Source organism: Dromaius novaehollandiae, chromosome Z (assembly GCF_036370855.1).
Source record: "Dromaius novaehollandiae isolate bDroNov1 chromosome Z, bDroNov1.hap1, whole genome shotgun sequence".
Taxonomy (NCBI): domain Eukaryota; kingdom Metazoa; phylum Chordata; class Aves; order Casuariiformes; family Dromaiidae; genus Dromaius; species Dromaius novaehollandiae.
Genome location: NC_088132.1, coordinates 61453326 through 61476321, shown reverse-complemented (window position 1 = coordinate 61476321; position 22996 = coordinate 61453326). Strand labels below are relative to the sequence as shown.

At 36.1% G+C, this 22996-nt stretch overlaps 2 protein-coding genes across 3 annotated transcripts in view; one reads left to right on the top strand and one right to left on the bottom strand.

The window, feature by feature from the left end:
- Window positions 1-8763: 8763 nt before the first annotated feature.
- On the bottom strand, window positions 8764-16521 carry LOC112987039 (protein SREK1IP1). The gene is made up of 5 exons (XM_026106695.2): window positions 16379-16521; window positions 15016-15063; window positions 13216-13356; window positions 10571-10649; window positions 8764-9131 (listed from the first exon to the last, which is right to left on the bottom strand). Exons 1-5 carry the CDS (start codon window positions 16389-16391, stop codon window positions 8942-8944), a joined length of 471 nt encoding a protein of 156 aa, XP_025962480.2. The 5' UTR covers window positions 16392-16521; the 3' UTR covers window positions 8764-8941.
- A 149-nt stretch (window positions 16522-16670) lies between these two features.
- Window positions 16671-22996, top strand: part of LOC112987038 (CWC27 spliceosome associated cyclophilin) — a 111997-nt gene continuing 105671 nt past the window's right edge. For both annotated transcript variants that reach the window (XM_064502293.1, XM_026106693.2), the window contains exons 1-7: window positions 16671-16835; window positions 17559-17655; window positions 19293-19405; window positions 20717-20860; window positions 21470-21568; window positions 21783-21886; window positions 22923-22992. In XM_064502293.1, coding sequence (XP_064358363.1) covers window positions 16794-16835; window positions 17559-17655; window positions 19293-19405; window positions 20717-20860; window positions 21470-21568; window positions 21783-21886; window positions 22923-22992 — 669 coding nt within the window. In that variant the 5' untranslated portion in view covers window positions 16671-16793. The remainder of the gene's footprint in view (window positions 16836-17558; window positions 17656-19292; window positions 19406-20716; window positions 20861-21469; window positions 21569-21782; window positions 21887-22922; window positions 22993-22996) is intronic.

Here is a 22996-nt window from a genome sequence, read left to right as displayed (position 1 = left end):
TGCACAAACTGGCTGATTTTCTTCAGTTTTTAGGATGAATCTCTGACTCATTTCTGCTGTTGTTTCTGACCTCTTCAAGTGTATTTGTATTTTCCTTTCATTTTTACTAGTACTTGAGACTTCCCCTTATTTCCTATTGTCTATTTCATTTAATTTTATTTATTTGTATTTATATCCCTTTGGATTTTTTTTTCCAATGAAGTTAAATATCAGTAGTAGCAGAAATCCTGGATTCAAAAAGACTGTCTGATTCTGCTTGTCCAGTCTCTTGCTGTCTCATGCAACCACATCCTTATATAATCTATTATACTTACCAAGCTCCATATTTAGGAAGTTTTATTTCTTGCTCTTCTGGAACTTCTATCCTTTGATATATAGAAAGTTTGTCCAGAAATAAATTTAGGCCGGAAATTGGAAAACTAATACCTATTTGATTGTATGTTTTCTTCTAAGTTTTCCATCTTTGCTGTTTGTCTACTTCGTATCTCCCTAATACTTAGGAAGAGCCATAGCCTTATCAACCTGCATTTTGCTAGGTGAAAAGTCAATTTTTTTTCTTGTTCCCTTTAAATATTCCTATGGCAATATCTTTGGAATGAAAATATCTTCCCCTCGAAGGCTGCTTCCTCATCCTTCTGCTTTTGAGTGCCTTCAGTAACAGTTTATTGAAACAAGGAATAGTACAATGTGTCAAATTTGGGTGGGTGGGGAGAACTTACTAAATGAAGGCCTTGTTGGGGAATACAAGAGGTCTAGTTTAAAGCATCTGGAAATGAACAAAACCACCCTTAACTTTAATAATATGAAATGTGAGATTTTTTCACTCACAGTAGGGATAGCTTATTCATTTTGATCCATCAAATGAAGGGTAATCTACACATATAGTCATTTTATAACGCAAGAGAAATGTTTCTTCCTCTCTGTTTTTTCTTTCTTTAATTTACCCAGATCCTGTTTTCTAAGGGTTGACTTAGAGAATTTTTTTAGACATCTAGGAAAAGAAAACATTGGTACTATCAGCATTGAAAAGAGGCTTTTTAATATTTTCTGAGCTACAACTCGGAAGAAAACATAATAAAGCTTCAGAAGCTGAGGAATAAAAAAAGGAGAGAGAGAGAGAAAGTTGCTGATCCCAAGAGCCACCTGCATTTGGCCTTCTTTTTCCAGATTCAAAGCATTAACCTCTTTCAGAAGAAGATACAGTAACAGCAGAAACAGCAATTGCACACAGAACACGTATGGCAACTGTTGTAGAAACAGAGCATTATTTAAGGTTCTGAGCCCTAGAGATTTGGAAGGGTTTGGCAAAGCAAATTAGTAGAATTTAAATGTAACAGAACAGATTTCCTTGGGGATTTCAAGGTTTTACATCTAAAAAATTGTATCTTACAGAGGATTAAGAGTCTGCTCTTTCTCCTTTGAAATAAATATGCAAGTTCTCATTGGTACAAATCCATAAAAAAACTTTTTCTGATTGATCCCCATGTTTCAGCCTCCTTCCAGTACTATGCATTCCTAGCCCCTGGCACAAGCAACCAATTCTCTTCTTAGAGGCAAAACTCTATCCTCCTCATCTTCCTGACCTCTTCTATTCTGACGTTGGGCTCACTAACACAGTAAATTCTTTAATTCTAGTACCTCACCAGAGAGCTGGTCTGAATTGAGGAAGATCCTCAAAAGGAAGCTTAGGTATGCCTGTAATAATTGTTGCCAGGCTACTCAGCATTTCTATAGCAAACCAGAATATACTAGTTAGCTAAATAGAGAAATAAAATTCTTTAGTCAAATGCCATTTTAGGAAAGTTTAAGATAACCACTCAGGTATTTCTGAGGTCTGAGGCACTTAACATCCGAGTGCCTAATAGTTTTCTTTAAAAGGTTTCTGTTACAAATTATCTGAAGCCAACTTTGGACAGCTCATTATTAATGTATATTATTTGACGCTTCCTGTTGTCTTCAAAAATAGATTTTCTTTTCCCTGAAGTAATTACCTCATTTAATTCTTGAAAGCTTGTAAAACCCAGGGTTTTACAAGTATAAATATCCAGAGACTTCTCATCTAAGCCCAAGTCAAGAGTTTAACTCTCTCCTTTCTAAACATAAACATGGAGAACTGAAGCCTGCACAGTAAATTTAATGGTCACATGTACCCACACTCCTTACTTATAAGGAAAATGAAACCACTGCCTTATGACAGTAGACTGATAGTTTTTACAAGTTTAGGGTTTTTGTTGTTGTGTCTACCTGTAATTGCCATGAGTCCTTTTTTATTTCTCTCTTTTTTCTTTTTTCTTTTTTTTTAAATCTGTAGTATTTCAGCCAAATTAGTATTTGGGATTTTGGACCAAATAATTTTGCACTTAATCTGTTTTCTGAACAAGTAAAATTGATGCCCAAATCACAGAAAACTCGTACTTTTCAGACTAACTAGAATAACTAGTGGAGGTCATCTGTTTTGGAATAAATGCCTTCTCTGCAAGTGGAAGAAAAGGGAGATAAGAGTGAAAAGAATGATTAAGTGAAGAGAGAGATGGGAGTAATGCTTTTGTTTTTGCAAACAAGTAAAAGATAAGAAACATCTGTAAGTGATAAAACATCTGTAATGTATAAGTCAGTGTTATCCTTTGGAATGTAAGGAGTCCAGGATCAGTTAAGGCATAATTGTAGCATTGTGAGCTGACACCAAATTTTCCCACAGAACAGAGCACCAAAACTTTGTTTAAAACATGAGTTGCCACTACCACCAAAATAATTTATGTTAGCTTCCTAAGTCTGGAAAATAGCCCACGGTTGCTTTGGCTAAAGAAACAGTATTTTTTAATGGATTTTAGTGAACTTTCTGTAAGATGACAAGCGACTTAAAATAGAGGAAAATGAGTAATCAGCAGGATTGAAATAAGCATGGAACACAGCTTAAACTAGTATTTCTGTTACATTTCAAACTGTCTTGAAACTCCCCTCTCCTCAGATCTGGTCTGGATACTAAATACTTTAAGATCAAGTATTTTAAAATAGATGTACATATAGCAATTTGTTGCTGAAGTTGATCAGCTGTTCTTCTTTGCATTGTCTTAGGACCATCTGTCTTCAACTTTGAATTACTGTGATGGAGTCATCCCCAAAATAAACAGGGATCATTTTCATAAGATGATATACAACTCAGCAAGGGTGCACTATTTCTCCACAATATATGAGCAGATTCTCTTTCTTTTTTAGGAATTTTTTACCTAATTTACATTTCTCCCTGTGAGCTGCTACATTACCAATTTGAGCTCTTCTCTCAGAGGGTGTTTTGTTTTCGTTTTCCTTGTTTAAACACACAATCTCCCAAACCTTGTCTTCAGAGACACAAGCTAAAGAGTTTGTCTGATTTGATAAGAGAACAGATGTCTGACATTCAGTCTATAATTTTATGTCCTAAAATCTGATATCTTGTTTGGATGATTTAAGAAAATATATAGATATTTATATTTTTACACACACACACACACACACAATACTGTCCCATTGTATGGTCTTGGTTTAATACTAGCCTTTTGGCATGATAGCTTTTAGTCCATCCTGCTATAATTAGGTACCTGGAATTTGATTTCTGGTCCAGGCATATGTTAATGAGCTGATGTCATCCCACTTACTGTTGATGTGCCACTGCTTCCTTTATACTATTTATTTTGTAAATGTAAATAGTGTTTGCAAAACTTAACATTGGTAGTTTATATCACTCAGTCACTTTTCATATAGTAAGATACTATAATTGCAGAAACGAAAACATATATGCTTCTGTCTGAAAAACATAATGGCTTTGCTTTTGTATAATAACTGCCATTTTTATACAGCTGTTTTGATTATGGCATATAGATTATTTAGATTGTTTCTCATTTCTTCTATTATTTATAATGGGAAAATACTGGTTTTGCTTTACATGTAAAAATATATTCCTGACTTCCTCATCCACCTAGAGACTTTAAAGAGAGAAAGACTATAATGCTAGAGGTTTTTCTTGTTTCCCAAGCATGAGAGTATTTGGTTTAGAGGGAGTAGAAATACAAAAAACAGGAGCTTTGATTGGCATTTCAGCTTTCCACTTGGAAAACTGTTGTAGCTGACAGCAACCTTACCAGAAGAGGCAGAATACGGGAGGAAGAGTAATCTATCCTGAACAAGGTATCGAAGAGGTTTGCAAGTTTCTTCCCTTGTATCTGGTCTTCCTGTCACTGATACTGCAAAGAAACAAGTATGTTCTTATTAACCAGGGAGATGCTGAGACTGATTCTTAAAATGGTCAGAAGTTATTCATGTATGAAATTCTGCAAGAGAAGAATTCTGAGAGCTTTTGGTTTCCTACAAAATTACATTTAAGGCATATACCTTTCAGTGGCTTTCATTTAGATTCCATTCATTTCATATGAATTGTCTGACTTGTAGGAAGATAGGCTTGTTGTAAAATACAGTTTCTAGGCTATTTTTAAAAAGCATTCTTCAATAATAAATGCTTAATAACATTTTAGTAGTTTACAATAAGAATCCCACTTAAGCTAGCTATGATGCTGTTTTATTATTATTATTATTTTTAAATCAGCCCAAAGCTGACACTTAGCCAAATATATTCTTAGAGCACAGACAGCAGAGAACTTCTGTGTTAGCACAGTTCTTGTGGAAAGCAGACTAAAAGTAGATTTTGCTCCCACCTTTGAATGGACAGTTTTGTTTACTGGTTAATGAATTAACATTATTAACAGATAAATAAGAATTAATCATTACTCATCAATTTTTAAGGAGTACTGTATACTTTTTCAGTAGGACAAATATTTAGCCTATACAGAAAACTGTAAACAATAGTTACTTACATTTTGAATATTATGACGAGTTTAAATGAACTCTGTTAAATAGACTATTATAGACTTTTATATTAAGACAATTTTATTTGTTAATATTGGTAGATTGGTATAGAAAACCGGTATTAAATTGTTAAAGGCTTAGTGCTGTGTACATAATTTGATGCTAGTAGCAACTAAAATACTTTAAAAGTTTAAGAGATCATGAAGATAAGAGGTATTTTCTGGATGATAAAGTGCCTCTACAGATCAGGATGATTCCTAAGCATGCAGGTATAACACTAGCAAAGTCTAAATAGAAAAAGACTGCTGCAGATTGTTGTTCAAAAACCTACCTGCTAGTCTGAAGTATATCCAAATTAAGATATGTTATGCAAACATATCTGATCATGTGGAAATTAACTTAATATTTCTCTACATACATAAAAAAGTACATACACTTAACATCATAAATTAAAGTGTGTTTCTCACAGTCTCTCATGTGCTGCAGAGAATAGTGAAACTGTTTTTGTGCTATGAATGTGTATTTTCTTTGTCTATTTGTAAGATGATAGCTTAATTCAGTTTTGATTTAAAAAAAAACCTCAGAGTGAATCCAGCCATTGGCACATTTTATACCACAAAATCTGTCCCCCAGCCAGTAACTGGATAGCAGAAGATATGCACATTTTCCTCTTGCTATCTGGGTAGAAGACTGAAAGAAACACTAGGCATCTGCTTTGTTTTCTGCTGCATATTGATAGATGTTGGTTTGCATTCAGGAACTTATTTGTAAGGAGTATGGAGGTTGTTAACTCTTCATTTCATTTCTTGATCTTGCTCCACATACCAAGGTCTGCTCATATGTGTTATTTTTGTCTTTATTTCTGAAAATATGTCTGTACTGACAAGAGGAGACAGTCCGTATTCTGTAACTGGCAGCACTTTCATATTGTAAGATCTTTGGTGCTTGTTTGGGAGTAAGCATACAATTAATATCATGGGACTGTGAAAAAGTAGCAGTTATGTCAGGCATTGCCCTTGAAAATGTGATATGTGAAAACTGAAGCTAATAACACTTGATAGGAGTGAAGAAATGATTGAGTTTTAAAACCAGAAGTCTTGTTTTGATATCTAAACCTGCTGAATGTCACTTCTTTTTCTGAAACTGGAATAGGACTTCAGTTTCAGGCTGAGACTCAGGTGAAACAATGTTGTTACAATGCATCAGACTCAGTAAAAGTTATGGCTAAATCAAACAAGAAAAACAACAGAATGCAGATTTTTATATCACTTTTTAAAGATTTGTAAACATTAATTTGGCAGAGAACTGTTCATTGCAGCACTTCCTTCATACAGCATTTAACATACCTCAAATCTTGAGCACCTTACTTCTGTGGCAAAGTTTACTGACTTTAACATACAAATTTTTAAATAAAATGGGAATATGGCCTGAATAAGTTGATATGTGGTACTATTTCTGCTGTTACATAAATACATGAATTGACAGAATAGTGGTATTTAAATTGTTCATATTATAAAAGCCTTTTTCTAATATGAAAATATGTATGCTATTGACAAGTGGTAAAACCTGAACTTTGAAATTCATGCCTTAGGCCTTTGTACAAAATATCATTATAACTAGAATTGCTATAATGTTACATGAAAGATAATTGCACTATCATTTAGGTAGGTAATCTTTCGATTCAACAATCAGAGCTAAAATCTAAAATGGCTATTTAAAACTACACAGAAGCACAAGGAGCACTACTAAAGTTTATACCAATTACTTTTCTGAACTTTAAGCCCCACCCCTTCTCTTTTTCACTAAAAAATAATTTAAGATCCAAATTATACTGATACATACAGGCATACTAACTGTAATAAGTTTTGGTTAATAAACTCTTTCGTCATACTAGTATGTAGTCATTCTGCTATTTAAAGCTTAGTAAAACTCTTCAGTTCCTTGTTTTCAGATGAAACATCTGAAGCGTTCAAAATCAAGTAAGGTGCAAACTCCCATTCTCCAGACAGGCCCACATAAGATCATGGGAGATTACATAGGAGCTCTGAATTCCCCTAACACCAATAACCCTTCCAATACCATTAAGTAAGGAGCATTTTGGGGGGAAAAATACACTAAGTTGCATCTTAAGCTGTGGCTTGATTAAGTATTTCCTTTGGCTTAAGTAGCCCACGACTATCCTGTTGCCTTCTACAGAATGACTGGTTTAGAGAACTAATCCAGGTAAAAATAAACGATGTTTTTTACCTGCTCTGTAGCTCCACTAATAGCCACAGCAACATTAAGAAGAGACTAGAATGAACAGGGTGACAGAAGCCGTTAAACTAGTACTGCAGAAAGAAAAATTCATTATACTATTCCTTCTCTGTCTTATGTACAGGCATCAGCTAATTAAGGAGTCTATCTTTATTCAGTTATATTATCCAAGCCGACCTCAAGAAATCATGGTGATAACATTAAAAATTAGAGATTAGATCAAAGAAAAAGAACAGATGCAAGGACTCTTGCCATCCTCTACTGAGAGACCTACTTAGAAGGTTGCAGGTTATTTTTCTTTGTTCTGCAGCCTCCATGAGTCATTCATTGTTTGAGGTTCGCTATCAGAGCTGTTCAACAGCAGAAGTAGCATTGCCTAATAATTAGGATACTGGCCTGGGAGATACAGTTTGAAAGAAGGAATTAGAGCTAGGTACCCCACTTTCAGGCCAAATGCACTAAAACACCATAGAACTTTTTGTACTAACTCAATACTTTATCCCATTTTAAAAAATGTAAGCAGTGGGTTTCATTCTCAAGAAAGCTTAGGTGTTATTCTCCCACATCTTTTGACCCCTGGGAGGTTTAAACAGCAGCTATACACCCAGCTGCTCAGGTGGGAATAGTTTTGTGCCTAAGCAAAGAACAAAATCACAGGCATGAAGGGAATTCTCAAGAAACTGTAAATACAGGCACTTTGAGGTTTACGCATCCTAAGAATAGGATCACACATTCTAGGTGAGCAGATTTTAGGTGTCTCAGTCCTTTTTGAATCTATCCTATCCTGTTGCAAGATAATTGGACATTGTGGCATCTAGTTCCTATAAAATTTTGACATTCTTACCCTAACTCCCTAATAGCAAATGGTAAATTTTGTTACCAACTTCAACAGGATAGATTGTTCAATTTACACAAGTGGAAAAAAAAGTTTTCAATGGGGGGGGGGCGGTGTTGAAGAGAATCTTGAAGTGTGTATTCACTCTAAGTGTCAGTCTTTGGGTTTGTGCTGTTTAGATTTGTGTAGGCATTAATCACCACATACTGTATTAATACAGCACTTGAATTATTGTAAACAGTCTTGCCACATAGATTATAAAATGCCACTTCTTAACACTAGAAACCTATCTTACAAAGATGAGGTAACTGCAACTGCAAAAGAACAGAACCTAGGCAGAACAAAAGGACTGTGAAAGCTCCATAGGTTCTGTTTGCTTTTTTTATTTTCAGCTTGCTCACACAGTGAGCCTGCCAAAAGAATGTGTACTTGTATATTTCAAAATCTATTATTAGATCAGTTTTAGAAGATTATTTTGAAGGAGCAATCTCCATCAGGTCCTTATTTCCTGTTCTTTCCCCTCTCCCAACCCCCTAAACTATTCCTCATTTGCACTTCTTGCGTAGTGTATATAGCTAGAAAGTGTTATGCAAAACATTTATTTAAAGAATAAAAGAACAAAAAGCCTTATTTAAATTTGAAAATTTGATTTAACAGTTCCAATGGAAAGTATATTTAAGTCTGAACCTTTCTACACAACTACTTGCAAACTGAAGTTTGCCATATCCTAGTATAAAGGATTCAAAATACAAGTAATCAAAACTGAACTAAGAGTCAAAAACAAGTCCAGTTTGCATGGTTGGGTAGTAATAAACTTGAAATAGAAGAGTAGATTTTTTTCCAAATCATCCATTTAATAATCTGAAGCACTGATATTTGCAAATACATTTCTTCAAAAATATATATATGTATCATTTTAAAACAACAGCATTGCAAAGCATAAATAGGTTATATTTCAAAGGAAAAGCATTCTAGTCTCTATGGAAGTGGAAGCAAAAACAGGCCAGCACCTCAGTCACTACTAGAACTGTCTGAACTATCAGAAGATGAACTTTTTTCCTTTTTTCTCTTCTTTTTGTCTTTCTTGTGATGTTTTCCTTTCTTAGATTTATTCTTTTTTTCTTTTTTCTTTTCTTTTTTTTGTGATTTTTGTTTTTTTGATTTTGGTTTATCTTCTTCAGCTGCACTTGATGAGGAAGATCTAGTGGAAAAAATACAGATTGACAAGTAATCAGAGGAGGAAAAATGAACCAGTACCTATATAATATCACAAGTTTATTTTGGTGCACAGTTCATACAGTAGTATCCACCAGAAAGCTTATAACCATCTCAGGCTATAAATTCAACTGAACAATGACTTTTCTAATTAGATGATCTTGGAGGAAGAGCAGTATGTTTATAATACTGAATAAATCACAGTGAAATAGGCAAGTTGTGTGTTTTTTAACCTTAAAAGAAACAGACCTGAAGAAAACAGAGTGAAAGCATGACAATAAAAACACTACAAGTAATGCCTTTAGACAAATCTTAATGTATTTCTCATATAAAAAAGCTGAGAGAGACAGGTATGACCAACTTTGATGCTCTTGCAGCTCATAACATTTGTCTCTAACAAAGAGTGATGAGGGAAGTGATTATATACATACAAGAATTAAGATGACAATAAAAGGAAAGTCCTGCTTATTTTACTCAAGAGTGCCGTTTTATGGTATTGTTTACAAGATTTACTATTACTTGCATGTAAAGACTACAGCAAGCAGTCTGACTCCTCTGTACTGTCTTTAAAAGTACAGGTTAGAGTTACATTACGTAAATAAGGAAGGGGAAAAATGCCAATATGACCAGTGTTAAATCCTGGTTCTTTACACTTATTTTGTTTCTGAAAAATGTGGTGTTGTGGCATCCAAACAGATTACACATTTCCTGGCTCTCAGTGCAGTTCCTAGGAGATTATCTGATCCATAGTCCTAACAGACAATCAGTGGATAGTCTCATCTAAAAATTAGTCAGCAGGACAAAATTCGGATTCATAGTAAATTTGTGTATTATGACTTTTTTTTTTTTTTTGAAACTGGAGTAACAATTTGGGGGTCTTTTAAAGCAACAGGAGTGTTAAAACTCAGCACATTTTAAGTAAATCTGCAAAAATGCTTTCCTACTCACTGTTATATGTCACTCAACAAGGGAGAGAGGAGCAACGGAGGATCTTAGGGTCGGTGAACTCAAGAGCAGCCCCTTCATGTGGCTAAGCTGGGGATCTCGGGGCTGCCAACCGCAGAGTTCTGCTGACTTGTTCTGGTGGTTCTGCTCTTCCCTCCACATCCTGGGATCCCTCAGTGTGGGGCAATCAGTGGGAGCACTGCTATTTCAGAACTGCGGGCCTTCAGAACTTCCCTGCCTTGCTAGATTTTCAAGACTTTCATGGTCCTAACATTATAGCAGAAAGTGTGGTGACACTACCACCATTCAAGAAAACAGACAAGTTTTCACTGGAATACAGGAAGCTTTTCAAATCAAAGATGTACTTAGCAAAACATGTTGGATCAAAAGAAAAAATGTTTTCGGGAAGAAAAAAAAAAACAACATGGAATATTTCTAAAGTTCTGTTTTGAAATTAAATTAGGTGTGTGAGAGAGTTACCTTTTTCTTGCTTTCTTTATTTTTGTTTTTTCTTTGCTTTTTCTTTTTTGTTTCTTTTTTTCTTCTTCCTCATTTAAATCTGTGAATAAAAAGTTAGTTTACAAAATATTTCAGTTCTGAATTATTATTAGCATTAAAAGAATGGTTTCAGCAACAGCATAAAATTAGCATAAAATCCTCATTAAAAGCTTTCCTTTTCCTTCCCTAGTAAATTAATTCCAGTAATATTTTGCAGAGCAGCAGAACTTGTTATAGCACTTACATTCCAAGGACTTTTATTTAAAGATTGAGTGAAGAAATACCTGTAAAATGTAGCAAGATTTGTGACTTGTCCTTCACATTTACATCAACTTTGGGTTTCCATATCCATTATTCTGTATTTTTAAGACTTGCACAAGTCTGAAAACAGGTCATGTAAACAAAATCTATCAAATAATAAAAAAGTATATTCACTCAGGCTTACCTGAATTACTTGCACACAGCCTCATTTCATGTGCAAATAGTTAAGTCATAACTAACACAAATTTTCAATTAACTGTTAATATACTGTCTGTAAAAATTGCTAGAAAAGTCACTCCCACTCTGGCCTATCCCTACTTTCCATGTGCAGTCGGATAAAACCTAAATATGGTTTAACACTAATACTAAAGAAAGGGACAGCTAGAAAGCTCTTACTGTTACAGTAAAGATACATTTATGACTAAAGAGAAACACCTGCAAAGACACCAATAGTACTTTATCAAGACCACACTTTGAGACTGAATGAATTCTATGACGAGAAAGAAAACCTTCAGAGACTGAACCAACGATGTGACAACAATATTCAAATATTCAAACGCTATTGAGTTCCACAAACACTAAGTATTGTCTGTACTTCCATGGAAAAGACATCTTTAGCTACCTTAATATCTGACTCTGAATTATGTTATTGAGGGACAGTTAGCATAGCAAGCATATAACAAAACATAACTAAATCTTCTACCATTATAGACTTCCCTGTCAATTACCTTTATAACTTTAAGTATGTTTGTGAAATCACATTGCTTCACCAACTCATTTTTATGAGTTGCTTTAAAAATTTAACTAGATATTTGTCCAAAACAACCTCATCCAAAAGGCTAGGTTTGAAGACGCACAGATTTTTTATACCAGAACTGATTCTTCTACTTAGCAATGACTTAGGAGCTGCTGGAGCGGGATGGAAGAGATAACAACGAGTAGCATCTTCTGCCCAGGAAGGCAAATTTTTCAGTTAATAGGCAACTGGAAGTCAGGCTTCTACCATGAACTGTCCTCTAAACAAACCTGCCACCCTTCTTCCTCTTTCCACCATCCAGGAACAGAACTCAGGAAAACCCTAGCTTTATTAAGGCCAGAGATCACTTTTGCAGTTAGGATTGTATCTTTGTTTCAAAGCCAATAGGAACACAGTTACCAATACAAACTCAATGTAAAATAAACATTCAGGTTCAGATAGGAGAACATTGTTACTTATTTTCTTATAAGTGTCCTGAGGTTTACCTAAACAAGGAAGGGGAAGGCAGGATCAAAAGCAAAAGGGGAAAAAAACATTCTCGAAACCTCTAAATGAGTTAAAGATACAGATGGCCTTAAACTACACATAGCAGCTACATGTTGAGAAAGAAAAATGAAAGAGACAAGAATATCACAAGATCGAATAAACAGCTGTTTTTCCTGCAGAATCCATCTTTAATTTGTTTAGGAGAACCCCCCCCCAAAGAAAAAAAAAAAAGAGAAAGCTCTACACTCGAAAGTACATAATAAATGGCAACAAGTTTTTCCAAGGAGACTTGTTGCAGGAAAGGACTGCTGTAGATCCAATTCAGCACTCTGACATGCAGAGACTATGCGTTTCTTCTGAAGTGTTACAGCAAAAATATGCGGGGCCTCTCTATCCCTTCTCCTTCCTAAATAGTGTCTTGGGTAGGAACTGAATGTAGAGTCTGGAACGCAAGACTGATAGAAAAAGATGTGATGTTTCAAGCATGTGGAAAAAAAAATAAAGAAAATTCATTATAGATTTACCAATCTATTTAAAACCTGCTATGGTGGAACAAGCTCCTCTTCATATTTAGGGGAAAGGCCTTTTCAGAGCCCAAGTTCAAATGAACTCAAGTACCTGGTAACTAATTAACCCACCTATTCTCCGTCTGACACACGGCTGATGTTCAAACATTCCACACAGGGAACAGTATCTCTCCAAATATGAATGTTCAAATTCAATTCACTAGCTCTTTCAGTCAAAATACTACTTAGAAACTGGAGAGACACTCACTTTTCTTATTTGTCATTAACAGTTACCATCAACTTTAGGATGCTTAAACCATATGCAATAATCAAAAGATTAACTCGGAACATCCACATCATTTTCTTCTAAGCTGCTTACTACCAGTCTTACAATCTTTTGTATTTAAGAACTCCTTTTGAGATGTTCCAAATTATAATAAAAAAGACTTAGGTGTATCAAATCTCTGAAGTCTGAACACATGAAGTAAAATCTTTCTTTTAAAGCACTGATTGGAAGAACTAATAGTAATTTTCAAAAAGGATAAAATGATCATTCCAGGACCATTATGTGATTTACTCTTAAAAGAAAAGAAAAAACCCCACAACAACAAACATACTCTTTTTTTCACGCAGGGCTTGCAATCTTTGTAGTTCTTCTTCCTCACTGTCTTCACTGCTAGTGCTGCTAACATCTAAAACAATATCTCTTTGGGGATCCACTCGGAGGAAGTTTCGGCATTCAAATGTCAAGTGACCAGCTGAACAAAACAAATATTCAGAAAGAAAAGTTTAAAATTACCAAATAATATCAGAAGCTAAGAAACACGCATTTTAGTATTATTCAGTTTGGTAAGTGAAAAGGTGAGACTGTGATCTATGAATGGGGAGTGAGAAAGATTACTTTAAAAAAGTATTGAAGAATTTTGAGGCTGTGCAAAGATATCCCATTTAATGGTGCTTTATGACCTCCCTTCATATTTCTGTGAATTTAAAGATTTCATCCAACCTTTGTTTTCTATTTTTTTTAATGGTCTCAGATTCTTTCCTGAAGAAGCATTTAAAAGCAAGGAGTGAAATATTTAAAAAACTAGACCATATGTGTTATATTACTCTTTCTCTCTCCCTCTAGCAAAATACAAGGATTTTATTTCCTTATAAGATATAATTTATCTTTAAGACCAGGTACATAATACTGACTAAAATACTACCTGACTAACTAGTATTTTCAGTTTTCTAAGTTACATCTCAATAATAATAATAACAGAAACCTTGCAGCTATATATACACCTATTAGAACACTACAGAAAAATAAAACAATTTGAAGATATAGTTTGGGAGAGACACTGCTAAAAATACAGAAATTCAAGTAGCAACTGAAACAAACTCAGCTGCTTCATATCAAAAAACCTACATCCTGAAGACAGAGCTTTTAGGAAGATAAATACAGGATGAGTGACTTTACAACTTCCCTCCCCTTCCAGAAAGCTGCTGCTATTGAAGCTACAAATCAATCACTACAGATATCCATGCTCCCTTGGAAGAACTGATATGCACAAGCAACTCATTGACAAAATTCGTTGGAGGCAAAGTCTACAGTAAAAGAAGCAAGCAAGCTTTCTTTTCCCTTCACTCCCACATAATGCTCATAAAATACATAACTTAAATCCATATATTACAGGTTCAATGAAATTTAATTTAATTTAAAACAATGGGGTTTTTTTTCCCCTTATTATTCAAAAAATAAGCCTTAGTGATTACAAAATTTAATTCTACAATAGGACAAATCCCTGTTCAGCAGGAGAGTAGCCACAGAACAGACATGCTTTTATGATGACAGCATAATGCAAAGCATGAGCTAAATACTAGCTAGAGAACTTGCAAAAAAAAAAAAAAAGAAAAGAAAGAAAAAGAAAAACCTGTTTCTTGAAATAGACTGCATGAAGAAGCAGATTTTCTTAGTGTAGAAGGTCATACAAATTTTAAACTAGTTTTTGTTTCAAAATATGCATCGGACATAACTTGAGCAGAAATGTCTGCTTAAGTTTTGCAGAGAGACTCATACGACAGCTCAGAAGAAGCATGATGTTCTATTCGTCTCAGTAAGTACTAAGCTAGGTATCAGGAAACTTTGAATTTAAAGCATGGTCTTAAATTAATTGCATGCAAATGAAGCATATACGAATACAGTAGCATATTGTTTTCATGAAGAAACTCAAGGGTTTTTGAAAGCAGCAATAAGCGTGGGGGAACAGAGAATGAGTAGGAAAAAAGAAAAACAAATACGGTAACTTAAACAGAAATGTCTGGGCAATAAAGGAGGAAACTTGTTTTCTCCTCTCCAAAAGGCAGGTCAGACATCATAAATCGAAGAAAACACTGTATCGTATGCATCTTCACGTTGCTTACTACAGACTTACGGTAGCCACATTTCTTGCATCCCGCTCTGATGTTATCCTTATTTCCACCTGAAAGAGAAAATTCCATCAATTAGGTGTAATGAAACAGAACTCTTAAAGCTTTTTTTTAAATCTGACTTGACAATGTCAATGCACAGAGAGGAATGAGCGTTCCTTTCAGAATACTAAGATCACTAAGATCTCAGACTGTTTGTCACCAGGAAGACTGACACAAATGTAAAGAAAAGCAAGACAAACTGCATTTCTAAAGTCACTTTTCTGCATAGTATTCTATCAGAATAAGTTTGGCTAGTATAAACTGGTATGGATCATTCGACTTCATGTAACTTACTGCCAAATCCTCTGTTGATTTTTTTCTGACCTTATAACTTTAATAATTAATCCGTTTCTCCAAAAACTCATGCATTTGTTTGGTTACAGTATGGACACGCTAATAGTCACCGAACATTTCAGTGATCCATAACTGCACACCACAAGTGTACTTATAAATTCTTGCAGTGTGTGCATGTTGACAGACAACACCTGGAAATTCTGAGGTGATGTATATTTTAATTGCAAGAACTGTCTAAGAAGGCAATTAAAAGAGATATAAATAAATCATTCCTGAAAAAAGACAAAAAGACAGATGGAAATAATAATTTTAAAAAATCTAGCTAAACAAAGCCACCTTGAACTCAGGCAACAAACCACCAACATGCAAAGAATTAACTGGTGCAAGAAAGGAGATGGAGAATAAAGTGAAGAGAGTAAGGGAAAGGACAACAGATATTTTGCAGGAAGAAGGACCAGAACAGTGTAAATCTGGGGAAAACCAGACACTTTCTTTACCTCTGTGAGCTCAGTTAACTGTTAATATACAGACATAGTAAAACAGGACTCAGGAGAAGAAAAACCCCAGAAACCCAAGAAAAATGGACCAATTTTTAATCAGCTAAGCCTATTCATAACGGAAGTCACAACTAAGTTTCCATTACCTGAAACCCCCAAAGTTTCCCTCTCTCTCTTGCTCCTAAAACTAGGGCCGTTTTAGAAAATCAGCTTTCTAAACTAAAGCAGCGTTTCCCTACCCGCAGCCCCTATGAGGTTAGGAGATGCACCACAAACCGTTCCTCACATAAAAGCCACCTGCAAACGCACCTAAGCGAGCAGGAAGGTGCGAAAGAGAAGGGTAATAAATGAAAATACCCCCAGCTACAGACTCCCGCCGACCTCCCCTCCCACGCTGCAACACAGTCGCACGCGGCCACCGCGGCTGGACGCGTAGTCTTCTATCGGCCCTGAGCTTACTGCCCCTTCCCAGAACCGCGCTCCACGGCCCGCCTGCTGCTGCCCCTTCCTCCCGCGGCCCGACCCCGCGCCTCACCCGGCAGAGCCATGGAGACGGCCGCGGCCCGCTCCGGCCGGCCCAGGCTGCAGCGGCCGCTCTCCCCGCCGGAAGGCTTTGCGCGGCGCACTGCAGGACCGTGCCACTCGCAGGGAGGACGGGGCCGCCCCCGTGCCGGGCGGGAGCAGAGGAGCGGGACGCGAGGTTTCGGGAGAGCTTCTAGGTGCTGCTGAGGCGGAGCTGGTGCTCATCGACTCGCGCGGCGGCTCGGCCGGGGACTCATCCCTTCCTCCTTCCCCTCGGCTTGGGCAGCCGCCTCCCCGCCGCGCTGGGCCGGGTAGGAGCGTCCAAGATGGCGGGAGGCTGGCGGCGGTAGTGCGGCTCTGGAGGCGAAGCGTAGCGGCACGGCGCGCCGGGGCAGTTGGCGGGGTCCCGGGGCGCCCCTCGCGCCACCATGAGCAACATCTACATCCAGGAGCCTCCCACCAACGGCAAGGTGAGGCCTGCCGCGCCGGGCGGGGCGGGGCGGCGGCCGCTGCCCCCGGGAGCCGGCCGAGGGCGGGGGGTGCAGTGGGGGCGCCTGCGGCCGCCTGGGGGGGCGGAGGGGCCGGGGTGGGCTGTGGGAGTACTCGGGGGGCGGGTGAGGAGAGTGTGCACTGCGTGCGTGTGGGGATAGTTTCAGTGCTGTGGCGCTGGTGTGATTAAAATTAGTGCTTGATGTATTGTAGCCCTTAAAGGCATCACCTGACCCAAGGAACAACGTGTGCTATGTAACACAAAGTAGTCCTTGAAGCATTAGGTCTTGTTTCCCCTGTTCTGTGACCAAATCTGAGGTCCTTAATATTATCGTGATGTCCCACTGAACCTAATGTGCTACACCTGTGATAAAGTTATGTGTCTTTGGAGTTTTAAGGCATAATTATTCTTTCTCTGTGTTGCTTGACTGTGGATGTGGATGAAGAGTATCTAATTCGTCTGTCATGTGTCTGGTACCCGGTCATTAGTCTTGAAGCATTACCTTACTTACCATTAGTTGAAAACTCTGCCTACTGATAATCCTATGTGGGGCTCACAGTTGCTACCCAGCACATCAGAGTATCTCCTGCTGTTACTAACCTCATGAATTTAGAAGTATTCTTTTTTAACTCACTAGCGATGTTCTTTAATCAGTGATTAAGTTGCAAGGAAACTAATGATGTATTTATCCATGCTTTTATAGGTCTTGCTGAGAACAACAGCAGGAGATATTGATATAGAACTGTGGTCAAAGGAAGCACCAAAAGCATGTCGAAATTTCATCCAGCTTTGTATGGAAGGTAATGACTAAATGGGATTGGAGTTGCTGAAATTATTTCATGTACAATATTGATATCTTTATGCCTTTTTTGTAAAATAGAGTCATAATTATGCTTTTACCTTATGTTACATGAAATGCAGAAATACTAAAATAGTAAAAAATACTAAATAGTATCCAGAAAAAGAATATTCCTCAAGGTCTTGTAAAAAGAACTTGAATGAAAAAAGTATTAAAAAAAAGATGTTTTTCTCAAATCTAGTAGATGAGATAGTATTTATTGAAAAGTCTTTGATGTACATCAAAGACTTAGGCAAAGACTTATTTTTGATAAGTCACTATAAAGTATAACTCCTCATTTAATGAATGTATGAAATAAAAATGATGCAAAACTCGGACATCCTCTGGAAAGCTACTCTTTTTATTGCTATCCTTGCTACTTTTCCATTTATTCACAAATGCTTTTAATGTATCTTTTACTGTAGTTTTGTGTTGGCTGAAACTCTGCAATGCTTATCATTGAAATAGCAGGTGCCAGAATGAGAAATTCTCTATTGGGAGAACTATACCAAGAATATATGAAGGACTTTTTGCCTTTATGTGTTTTCTAGCTGCTGCCCTTATCCCATTTATGCATTTATGGAGTGACTAAGAGTTCTTTTAGCCCTCTTCTGTTCAGGAAAAATAGCAGTCTGGGATTTGTGCCTCCAGCACAAAACACGTCTGTTTCTTGTTTGGTTGGTTTCTTACATCTAATCTTGATGTGGAGATTTTTTTTGCAAAGGTAAGACAACTCAGCCATTGGCAAGTCCTGAGAGTTACCCTCAGGGTTAAAGGATATCCTTTCTGAATTTGTCTGACTGCTGTGTAGGATCATGTGGTTTTTTATGATAAATTTGAATATTTCCCTTGTAAGTTCCCTAGGGTATGACCATCCATGAAGATACCTAGCTATGCTGTAACATTTATAGATCTTGCTTTGTCTTGCAGCATGTTGCAGATTAAAAAAACAAAAAACAAATATATATCAAGTAGAGTTAAATTTTGGTTCCTTTTGTTTTCCTTATGATCTTATCTGATGTATATAGAGCAGAGAGAAAGTAACTTAGAGAGGAAACTGTACCACGTATTTCACTCTGTGAAAATCATCAGCTTAAGTACAATGCAGGTGAAAGTGATGACACCTGTGTTTCATGCTGGTCAGTGAAGATGCTAACTATTTGGTGTATGGGTATGGATAACTATACATGTGAGCTGGGACAAAGTGTAGTAGATTTAGCTCTCCTTTTAAATTGGTATATATTGGGACAATGATAATACTAGAAAGCTGGAAAGCAAGTAACTTATCAATATCATCTTATCAGTGATGTGCAGTGCCTTTTGCAGCAGAAGTGTATGACACACCACAATTTTTGTCATAAGTGTCATCAGTCGTATAATATAGATGAGATACAGTCACACCAAGCAAGACAGTGGAAGAGGAGGAAACACAGTGGAAGGAGCAGAACCCAGTTACAGTACTTGTTTTCTGGATCTCCAGTCACTGGATATCTCTGCCTAATCTATATGGAAGTGTAAATGTGAGACCATTTAAACATATTTAATATCCATTTTCCTTTCTTTCTTTTTTTTTTTTTTTTTTTTTTTTTTTTTTTTTAGAATATTACAATAACACAATATTTCACAGAGTTGTGCCTGGTTTTATAGTGCAAGGTGGTGATCCCACTGGTACTGGGTCAGGTGGAGATTCAATCTATGGAGCTCCTTTCAAGGTAGATACCTTTATCTTGTGTGTTAATTTTTGGTTATTCCCTACTAATTGGCCTTCCTAATAAGTTAGGTTGCAAAAAAGCAAAACTCATGTAAGAAATGTAACTTTAGTTGTGTACATTAATTGCTTTAACATGTTGCTTCAGTATTTTTGAATATGCATTTTTGTATTCAGAGTTCTTAAATCTAGCTGTTGTGATATTATAAATATATAACCTTATTAGCATGAACTGCACAAAGAAGGGGGGAAGAGTTAAGAGTAGGTGTTTATATAAGGCAAACTCAGAAATGTACATTACTTATGTATATTTATGTCTTGGCGAAGGTCCCTGAATGTTGTATGTGCATTCATTTGAATTATTGATACTGGCACAGCTCATTTCTTGACCCAGGAGCCTCAGATCACGAGCGAAGCCACACACGCACACACACACTGTATTCTATTCTGCTTGATTGCTTTGTTTCAGACACGGTGGGGAAGACCTTTAGCTAGTGGATGAAGCTGCATAGCCTGTCTCTGGGCCTTCTATCTCTCCTACTGCTAGAGTAGACTCATGCATGTAATCTTAATGTTTATGGAGGGGATTGGTACCTAAGCAGAGCACAAAACAAATATTCCCAATACTGTAGTAGCACTACTGCTTAAAATTAGTGATATCATTCAGTATTGCAGTGTTTAGAATTGTGATACTATCATGCTATTAATATATTAATCATCAATTCACATTCCCTTGAAAGTAGTTCTGCTCTGTCTTACCTAGGAAGAACTTTTTTGGGACCATGATACTTGTTCAATATTGAACTATTGCAGTCTGTTACTGAACTTCCAGTTATTTTACCTGAATTGAGATTTGTCCCAAAATGTAGTGGTTAACAAGAATGATAGGTTTACAAGAAATGTATGCGTTGCAGTTACTTGCTTTGAGAAGTGTCTTTTCTTTTTAATGTTGGGGGGAGAGTTAATTCTAACAAAAATACTGAATAACACTAATAATTAGACAATGCTTGGAAAAACAGAATCTTTAGAAAAGACAGAAGTTACAGTTTTTCTTAAATCATGTTTTTTATATTATTGATACAGTATTTTTTCTTCAGTGTTTGGTTAGTTTTTTTTAATAAAATCTGTTGAGAACAGCAGCTATTAAATATAATCGTGGCATTAAGTTACAAATGGTTTTATTACTGTCAGAAAAATAATTAATAACTTATTTTTTGTGTGTGCATATATTGATGTAAATCTAATTGGCTAAAGAAGTGGAAAAAAATAAAGTTACATGTCTAAATCATATTCCTTTGTCTTTTTTCTTTGGCAGGATGAGTTCCACTCACGATTGCGATTTAATCGAAGAGGACTTGTTGCTATGGCAAATGCCGGACCCCATGATAATGGCAGTCAGTTTTTCTTTACGTTGGGTCGTGCAGATGAACTTAATAACAAGCACACAATCTTTGGAAAGGTCTGCCACACAGGCTACACATTTGAGTTTGGCAAAAGCAATTATATGTTTCTCTTTATTCAAAGGCTGTTTTAGTGTTGTTTTTCTGCTGTGTACCTTTGAAATTTATTTCACTACTTTCTAGGCTGTCTCCATTCTCTTTGTTTCCCATGCCTGATAGGAATGTTTCTGTTGGTAATTTCTATAATTATCTGCATTGCTGTTGACTTTCTTTTAAATTATTTTTTAGTGTTGTGCTTCCTTTAATTAAAATTTTATGACTGTGTCTTATAAATCAGTTTAATAATAGTAACATTTTTATAAAATTCCATTTGTAAATTATAATCACCCAAGAAGAATCAGGAAAATGAAAGCCACAAGATGGATTTGCCACTATCATGGTTTTTGAAAGAAATAAATCAACTATTTCTACATTCCACAGTGTTTCTATTTTCCTCTTTCACAGCTCCCAGTAAGAATTTGACACTCTCCCTTCCTCAAGCTCTCAAAAGTGCAGTCTTAGCTACCTGTGCTAACTTTTTAAACTCCACTGTTAAATTTTTAAAAAGTTGTTCCCTGTACCTGTTGTCTTTTAAAAATGCTATGCACTTAGGATATTTTCTATACCAGGTTACAGGGGATACAATCTATAACATGTTGCGACTGGCTGAAGTAGAAGTTGACAAGGAAGAGAGACCACTTAGTCCACACAAAATAAGAAGTAGCGAGGTAGGTATGTTCTGTTTTGAAATTTGCAACTTAAAGATTTTTTGTTTGTTCATAGTTTTCAGACGACTGTGTTCTAATTTGAAAACTTGGCACACATTTATCTATAATTATCTACAATATACATGTCTTTGTATATGCTGATTTAAAATACTCAATCATTTAATTACAACAAGATGCCTGTTAAAGATGTGTCTAAAATATTAATTTTCAATAGGTTTTGTTTAATCCATTTGATGACATCGTTCCAAGAGCAAATAGAAAGCTGAAGAAGGACAAACCAGAAGAAGAAGCTAAAAAGTCCAAATCAAAAGGCACAAAGTAAATATAACATAAGCAGTGGTTAATTTTCTTTCAACTCTTATTTTACAGCTTCCTTATTTTCTGTTTCTGCTTTTGAAACATAAGGCTTTAACCAGATGTGCACAAGAATGTTCTCTGATATTGGCAAAACAACCTCCTTCTCTGTCTCTTCAGAGATGAGAAAAATCCAGTTACTGTAACTGAAATAGTTACTGTGCATCAGCTGAGCCATGATAACTGTATTATGTATGGTTTATTGCAAAGGGAGGTAAAATGTAGTAGCTTAAGCCATTTTCCTGTGGGCAGGAATATGCAATCATTCTTTTGTGACTAAGGTGATACAGAACTTACTGGATACTGATAACTTGATCATAGATCAGTTGTTTGAGATTTTGAACTTACTTTATTAGCTGCCTCTTCTCTCCTAAAATATTCAGCAAAAGCCAGGCATTTGACATGGAAAAGTTCAGTTCCTGTGAATGAAGTTTGATAGTTATAAACATGTAATGAAAAGTAATAGGAAATTTAAACTATATCTATGGTGTCTGTTCTGTTGCATAAGTGTATCCAACATAGTTAAAAAAAAAAAATTTGAAAGAACTTAAAGATCATTATTTCTCTTAACTACATTATATGAATACGTGTCTGCATTCAATGCCTTTCTTAACTGTCCTATCTTGAAAAAATTGTATTTGTACTTGAATGTTGCTGTACTGAGAAAAGTAAAAGCAAAAAAAAAAAAAAAGAGTTCTGCAGCGCTGTCGGGCAGTTGAGTCCATGGAAGTTCATCAAGCGCAGATTTCACTAAGTTCCCTCTTAACACTTTCTAAGTGATGCTTAACTATACTAATTGTCAGGAAGAGGGTAGAAACATCTAAATACTGTCTAGATACTGATAGTTTATTTCAAATGACTTGTCATAGTTTGAAGTTGGTACATTTAGCTGGAAAAAAATCACAATATAAAAATAATATGTTTAAAGTTTATTGGATTGGATTATTGATAAAATAGTGTTTAAAGAGTTGCTAGAAAGTACGTGTTTTCTCTTTTAAAGAAATTTTAACCTGCTTTCCTTTGGAGAAGAAGCTGAAGAAGAAGAAGAAGAAGTCAATAGAGTTAGTCAGGTAA

Coding starts and splice junctions, on each gene's coding strand:
- LOC112987039 (XM_026106695.2), bottom strand. Junction 13,357..15,015: donor ATGCAAGAAATGTGGCTACC/GTAAGTCTGTAG, acceptor TGTTTTGTTCAG/CTGGTCACTTGACATTTGAA. Junction 9,132..10,570: donor ATAAAGAAAGCAAGAAAAAG/GTAACTCTCTCA, acceptor TTTTTCCACTAG/ATCTTCCTCATCAAGTGCAG.